This window comes from Cyprinodon variegatus, unplaced genomic scaffold, assembly GCF_000732505.1.
Source record: "Cyprinodon variegatus isolate N-32 unplaced genomic scaffold, C_variegatus-1.0 Scaffold636, whole genome shotgun sequence".
Taxonomy (NCBI): Eukaryota; Metazoa; Chordata; class Actinopteri; order Cyprinodontiformes; family Cyprinodontidae; genus Cyprinodon; species Cyprinodon variegatus.
Genome location: NW_015151089.1, coordinates 181549 through 189362, shown reverse-complemented (window position 1 = coordinate 189362; position 7814 = coordinate 181549). Strand labels below are relative to the sequence as shown.

The 7814-nt window shown below is 37.9% G+C and overlaps 1 protein-coding gene across 1 annotated transcript in view; it reads right to left on the bottom strand.

Moving 5' to 3' along the window:
- Nucleotides 1–7814, bottom strand: part of LOC107096598 (2-oxoglutarate dehydrogenase, mitochondrial-like) — a 47400-nt gene that overhangs the window by 12689 nt on the left and 26897 nt on the right. The window contains exons 5-10 of the mRNA XM_015393328.1: nt 7367–7474; nt 5865–6044; nt 5660–5788; nt 2112–2291; nt 265–417; nt 11–113 (exon numbers count right to left, since the gene is read on the bottom strand). Of these exons, the coding sequence (XP_015248814.1) occupies nt 11–113; nt 265–417; nt 2112–2291; nt 5660–5788; nt 5865–6044; nt 7367–7474 (853 nt within the window). The remainder of the gene's footprint in view (nt 1–10; nt 114–264; nt 418–2111; nt 2292–5659; nt 5789–5864; nt 6045–7366; nt 7475–7814) is intronic.

Sequence of the window (7814 nt, the reverse complement as noted above, 5' to 3'; positions counted from 1 at the left end):
AAGGAGTTACCTGGCCAAGGAGAGTCCAGCCAGTGTTTGATGTGGAGGATCTTCTCATCTTTGGACTGAGCATAAGCCTCTTCACAGATTTTGTCATATCGAGCTATTTCCTCCTGAGAGACACAGGTTTGAATTTCATAAAGGAAAATGTGTGAGATTTTGTGGTATCTCAAAATATAATTAAATCTTATGGATTGAAATTCAGTGTTTAAGGGATAAATAAAAATTAAATCAAATGCTCTACATCAGATGTTGGTGAATTACCTCATAGTGTTGTATGGTGACAACTCCTTCAGCAATGAGTTTTTCTGCAAACTTCTGCAACACTCCTTTCTGCTTTTTTATCTGCTTGTACATGAGTGGCTGGGTGAACATTGGCTCGTCCATTTCATTGTGGCCGTTGCGCCTGTAACAAACCTGCAATCCAAACATTTAATGACACAATGGCCCCGGTACATAACATATAAAACCTCATGTTTAAGTTAATGTGGAAACATCCCGAGTTGCTCATATGTGCAAGAAATACGGAAAAAATGTCAAAAAATGTATTTAATTAGTTAGGAATATTTAGGTTTCTGATGCAGGAACACATTAAAAAAGTAAAATATGTATATTATTGTTTACAAATATTCCACATTTTCTTTTATATACACTGAGAATTTATACAGTTTGTCTCTTTCATGGCTAATAAAACATTTTTGATTTCAACAAAAAAGGATATTGTTTTATAATTCATACATACTAAGGATGCAAAAAAATTATGTCATAATTACTTATCAAATAATGGTTACTTAAAAATTATATATAAAAAAAATTTACAGTAATTAACTGTTGTAATGTTGCTGCCATCCACTAGATGGCACCAAAATAGCATCCATTTAACCACCAAGCCTCTTCTTGCAGCACAGTTTCTCCCAGCATTGAATACTGGGTCACATTAGAAACAGGGGGCTGTATCACAGCTAGCATCCAGTTTAACGTGGAAAACACTGACAGTATGTCAGAGCGACACATCCTGTCATTAAATGATAGTTTTACACATGACCTAGTTCAGGGGTCACCAATTAAAAACCAGCGGGGTCCGAATAAAGAAAATCATCAACCAGTAAAGGTCCGGAGACATTTTTTATTATAATCTGTTACTTTAAAGCTTTTAATACTGAAATAAAATGGAGATTTTTATGCATCCATGTTATACATTGACTTTTTAAATAAAAAATATAAAAAAAATTGAATGTTTTTCCATTTTGAAATCTTAATTGTTTTTGAAGTAGCGAACAATCTTTCAGTTTGGTATATAGACAATTTCCTGACTTTTTTTTTTTAATAAATCACCTGAACTGACTGTTATTTTTTTCTTCCTTTTTTCTGTCTTAATGTTGGCAGTGGGCTTTATGCTGCCCTGCAAGGCTTTAAACCTGGGTTTGAATGGAGACTAAGCCATTCTAAAGCACATATCAAGGAGCTCATTTTGAGCCTGGATCCATGTCATGGTGTTATTGTGAAGTTTAATTAAAAGCACACATTTTCACCTGAGAACTGATGATGTCAGCTGTGTTACAGACCCTGGTTGCGTGCAATGAAAAGTGTATATGATGATAAAGTAGTGCATCGCAATCTATTTACTTTATCTATTACTTTATTGTATTTTCAATAGGCTCCTAGGTCTTTTGTACCAAAACTCACTGTTCAAAATGACTTCCAGCAGTTCTGGGTTTACATCACTGTACATTGGACATCATAAATGTTACACATATTTTATTTATCTAGTTTTCCTTCAGTAATCTTTTCTGTTTTGTTATATCTTATAAATTAATGTAATAATGTGAAATATATTTGTGTTCATTCAGTCGGTATCTAATATAGGTAGCAAAATAAATTATATAATGCATAATGGTGTAATAACTCTTTTTTTAAATGCATCATATTTTCAAAAAACTATTCAGCTCCTAAAGTTAATGCTACGATCGCTTTGATACAAGACAAAAACTGAGTTCCTTGTAAAAAATAATTGCAGCTTATTAAAAACGTATTAGTTGATGAATAAGTTGGATCAATTTGTTGATCCAACTTATGGACTTGAGAATAAATTATTTATTAATAAACTATACCAGATCTACGACGACGTCCTTGTGGAAGGTGTTCCTCCACTCTGCCGCTACGTTGCACACAAACATCACAGCCTCTGGGTCGTCTGCGTTGACGTGGAAGATGGGTGCGTTTACGACTCGGGCCACATCTGTAGGGTATGGGGATGAGCGGGCCATCCTGGGATCTGTGGTGAATCCAATCTGCATGCATCACAAAGGGCCAACAGGTGATCTCATGTGGCTGCAAGTTTGACGTTCAAAACCTAAACTCAACATAAACTTATCATGTTTCATCGTATGGAGTTTTTTTGATTGTGGCCGATTCCAGTGCGGACATGTTATCGGGAGAGATGGGTTATTTTCTGCTGCCCTGACCAGGCCAGCTCAGCGGTTTCTGATGGAGTGTTACCAGTTGCTCTGTTTTGGCCAATTTTGTTTAAAAACTGTAATTTTTGCATTTCACTTCACCTTACTAAATTCTCCTACAGACAGAGCAGTAGTGATAAGTGAGAACAACAGACACACCCCACAAATCCTCCGTTCTGTTTCTGTTTCAACCGGACAGACAGAGAAGCATTCCCTTACAGTTACGAGAGATGGTCAGGAACCAGGAGGAATAGAGTGGAAGCGGAAAAACAACAAAGAGCTGCCATCAAAAAGTAAAATAATGCCGGCGGAGCCCGCGGACTCGTCCCCGCGGCTCCCCCGGGGCGCCGGCATGGTGGCGGCTGGGGGGGGCTTCCTCGGGGCTGCCTCTCCTCCTCCCTTGGTGGGGGTCTGATTTCCGGGGCTGGCCCCTCCTTGGTGCCTTCGCTCTTGGGGTCCCTTTGGGCGCCTGGGGCTTTGGGTCTCCCGGCGCTGGGGGGTGCGCCTCTTCAGTTCTTCACAACCACTATTGAGCATTTTTTCTATGGATAAACTTTACATGCACAAGTTCACCCTCACAAACAACTACAGGTGCTTGGCTCCAGGTACTCAGAGATTCACTTCCATACAGAAAGCCCACACTTCAGGTAACACAGAGTACATGTCAGACTAAATAATACTACTTTAGCGATAGTTTCAAGGTGTTGCTTTATTGTATGTCTCGTACCATGTCTTTCGGTTGTGCTGTTCTTTTTCATCTCGTTACAGGTGATGAAGCAGACTGAAAATGTTTTGTCATTGTCTCCTTTCTATTTTCTTTCATCTTTTCTTTTTATTTTTTCTTTCTTTTCTGTTTTTCTGCTCTATTTACATTGCAGTGTCCATATGGACTGTAAAACTCCCTGCATAATTATAATAAAGCAATTTATATGCATGAAACAAGTGGAGCAATATGGCAATTGCCATATTGCTCCACTTGAGAAAGTAAAATCTGTTGGGCTCTTTTTGGCATCAAGACAATTATTCTTATTGCCACATTGCCAGACAGGACACTGTAAAAAAAACAAACAAACAAACAAAAAAAAAAACAGTAAAATAATGTTAGAGACTAGGTAAGACATAAACACCCTAAAGTGTTAAAACACTAGCACGGCCTATCCAGTACGATTAGCTTCATGAGAAGGTTAGGGCCTGGTCACACTTTAAGCGTATACTCGCCGTCCCAGAATCCCCTAAAACATTGGCATACGCTGAACTTTCTATTTATTTTTTCAATTTTGGGCGTATACATAAAGTATTCATAACGAGTCCAGAACTTATGTCCAACGACAGCCTAACTTATAAATAATGCATTACAGCATAATGCTCATTAAACGATGCAGAAGCATTATTTCATGGGCATTACGAAGCATCAGTTAAAGCTGCTCCCCTTTTATGCAACCCAGAGGAGTTCGGCCTGCATAAAAAGATTACTTTGATCGCGGTCTTAACCTAGCCGCTGTTTACCCACAGCTCAAAAAAAAAAGAACAAAAAGAAAAAGAAAGAAGGTTTGGAGTTGCAGCAGATTCAGCGTCCAGTCTGCTACGAAGTTTGTTGGTCTTTATACCAAAACGCTGCCGATACGCCATTATACAGTAGCTGGAAGTTAGAGACATGTTCAGCGCTTGTCTGGAACACAGCAAATACGTTGACATGCGTTGGAGAGAAGTTCTTGATAAGTTACACATAAGTTATGCACAAGTTACTCATAGGTTTCAGATAAGCTAGACGCCATGACTTATGAGTAACTTACACTCAACGATCACATAACTTACCTAACTTATGGCCCACATATGGCATACGAAGACAAATTTTGAGCATGCCAAGAATTTTCCAGCGTGTTCCAGCGTATTCATAACTTAATGTACCCATAACTTATCCAACGTATGCCAGAATTTTTGCCAGATTTTTCGTACATCAGGCTGGTCTAAATCATCAAGGTGTGACAGGGGCTTTAGATCTACTTTAAGGAACCATTTTATATGATAATTACAATTATAGATTATAATAATAATTGCAATTCTTGTATTATATTATTTTATTTGTCAGGTTAAATCTGGCAATAAATAACAGATTTGTGGCTATATGAACATAGCAACAGAACATGAACAGTCAACAGGCCTTTGGATCTATTATTTGTTTAGTTTTTTTTACAAAGGAGGGGAATATAGCATTGCCAGTACTGTAACTAGCCTTTATTTTTCTGTACTTTTCAAATGTAGTCGAACAGAAAATTGGGATGGAGGGATTGAACCTGTGATGGTCGCGCCGAGGCCTCTGGATATACTTTTCTTCTCTCCCACCTCTCTGCCTGCCCAGATGCATCTCATCCTCACTCCCCGCTTCCTAATACTTTTCTTACTTTAACCTTTTTCTCTCTTAGCCAAAGCAACATAAAGCTTGACAAGACTCTTTTTTTCAAGCATTCTCTAGATGGAACTTTTTTAGAAACATTTTTGGGTTATTTTAATCACATCCCAGAGAAGGACAAGTCCACATCAGAACTAGACGCCTTCCTTCACCGCATGTGACTTCAACAAGGTTCTACAGAGGACGGCTGTCATGGAAACTAAGATTAACCGACTGGAAGTGAGTGTGGAAGTAAATAATGGTTACGGAAATGATACGACCTTGTCACTCGACCCTGCCGGTGTCTCAAAACACTAAGACAATAACCAGGCCAGTAGCTGCCAAAGGAAAAACAATCCTACCCAGATCTGAAAAGACACCCGACAGGGCAAACGCCTCATTTAGATGACAAAACTTGGCCATGACTTCAGAGAAACACATCTTCTACTCCAACAGGTGCAAAAAGCTGTGTTTCCAAAACAAAGATAAGTAAGAACCCACTGAGATTACTGAGAATAAAGGTATTCCACTAAAAAACGGGTTTGCTGCCTTGCAAGACGACTTTGAAGGAAACAACCTGTTTCCAGACAACAGACAAAGGTATGACAACATTTAGCCAAAGATAAATTTAGCCTCATAACAAACCGGCTGCTAAGCCAAAAACATTAATAGCACCTGATGATGCTGTGAATGAGATTAAACGCTTCTGCAACTTAGGTATATCGTTCTCATCCTCCAGAATCTCATATTGGTCGGGCTCTAGTTTTCGCTGATGTGTGCAAGTCTCTACCTCATTCAAATTAAAAGCAAATACCTGATTGTTGACCACCACATGGATGGTCCCATGGGTGGTGTAGGACGGCAGGTCCGATAGGTGGAACGTCTCGTACACAATTCCCTGGCCTGCAAATGCGGCATCCCCATGGAGCAGAATAGACATCACCTGAAAAGAGTTTCAGATTTTAAGCCTGTCTATTATCAGGGAAAAAAAAATTTCTTTGACTCCTGAGTTCACCAACCCGCTTCCCATCGGTGTCTCCAGAGTAAAACTGCTCAGCTTTGGTCTTCCCCTGCACCACCGGGTCCACAGCCTCCAGATGGGATGGGTTGGCCATGAGCGACAGGGTGATGAACCGGTCACTGACTCGGTTCATCCTCCGGTGATACATACCTAAATGATATTTCACATCTCCTGAGCCCTAAACACAGACAGCAAACAGTTACAGCACATGGTTCTATTTACTGGTTTAAAAGAGAAAATCATAATAAATACTAGGGATGCACGATATAATCGGCCCCCTATCGGTATCGGCCTGTATCGGCCTTAAAACTGAATATCGGACATCGGCCACCCCACCGATATTTAACCCGATATTTGATCAGCTTCTGAGTTTCTAAAGTCTTAAAAAAAAAAAAAAATACTACTTCTTCTTCCTCAAAAACTTCTTTTTTACAGACTTAAAAACTTCTAAAGACGAGGGAAAAAATATTGATAGATTAAAATATCCCAATATCTTCATATGCTGATATATTGCCATTTAAAAACACCATATCAATCTCTTTTACTAATGAAATATTGCTATATGTCATCGTTATGCTACGAAATCCCCCGAAAATTCACAAAATTTTGCCATATTTTTATATGTTGATATATTGACGCTGTCGATCTATTTTACTAACAAAATCTCACAAGAATTTGCAAAATATCACGAGAGTTTGTAACAGAACGATGAAATTTCACGAGATTTTGAAAGTAAAATAGATCGATACCGCGTTTTTAAAAATCTATTTGATATCAGCATATGAAAATATATTTGAGTATATTATTTTTCAAAGTGTCAGAAATGGATAACAAAACTGCTATTTTCAATGACTACTTATTTTTGTCCAGCTTTAATATCGGTATCAGTATCGGTTATCGGCTACATGAGTTTTAAAATATCAGCATATCGGATATCGGCCAAAATCCCAATATCGTGCATCCCTAATAAATAGAATATTAAGGGAACTTTCTTTATGCTAAAAATTCCTTCTTTAGTTATCTATTCCAGATGAGCCAAAAGCTCCTGGTGTTTCTGACCTAGACACAACATAAACAATATAAACAAAGTGCTATTTTCCATGGTACCATAATGTATGGAGTACAGCTTGTTCCATTATTGTTGCAAGCAAAGGAAATATTTTCTAAATGAAAACTAAAAAAGATTTTTAAAAAAAATCACACAAAAAAATTGAACTGAAATTTGAAAAGTATAATATCAGAAACACAACTTTGTTAAACTTGTTAATTAAAAAAGGTATTAAAAGTATCTTTGTTTTTCTCTGATATGTTATATTTTAAACAAAAATAAAAAATTATTTTTTCTTTCTTTTAAAGTATTGATGCTTGCTTGCAACAAAAATGCTACAAAATCAACTCCATTATAATAATATTTGCTTTAAAGTGATGATATTTAGAAACTGTTATCTGGAGATAGTTCCATTAAACACATATGTCTGCCCTTGATCTTATTGTTCAAACCTCATCAGCAGCCTCCAGCTTAGAGTCGAACTGGCAGAAGATTTGATCCAGTTCTTTCCGGATGACATTGGCCAGCACGTTCAGCCGGCCTCTGAAAGAAACCGATAATAAAAAAAATTACATTTAAAATCAGTGAGGATACTTTGCCTGACAGAACAGTCCTAGGTAAAAAATGATCCATACACTGGAAGCATTTTACATTTTGATATATTAGATCTACAAACTTAAAGTTGCACTGTCTTAGCATAAATAAATATAGAGTAAAGTAATTTTAAGTACTTTTAGGGGGTGGCCAGTGTGTTGCATATATATTTTTAGGGCCAGGCTGAAATACTTGCTTTAGAGCAGAGGTCTTTAACAGGGGGTCCGCGACCCCTAGGGGGTCCGCGGAGGTACTGCATGGGCAGGGGTTGATGTTAAGGATTTTTACCACTTGCCCTTTGGGCAA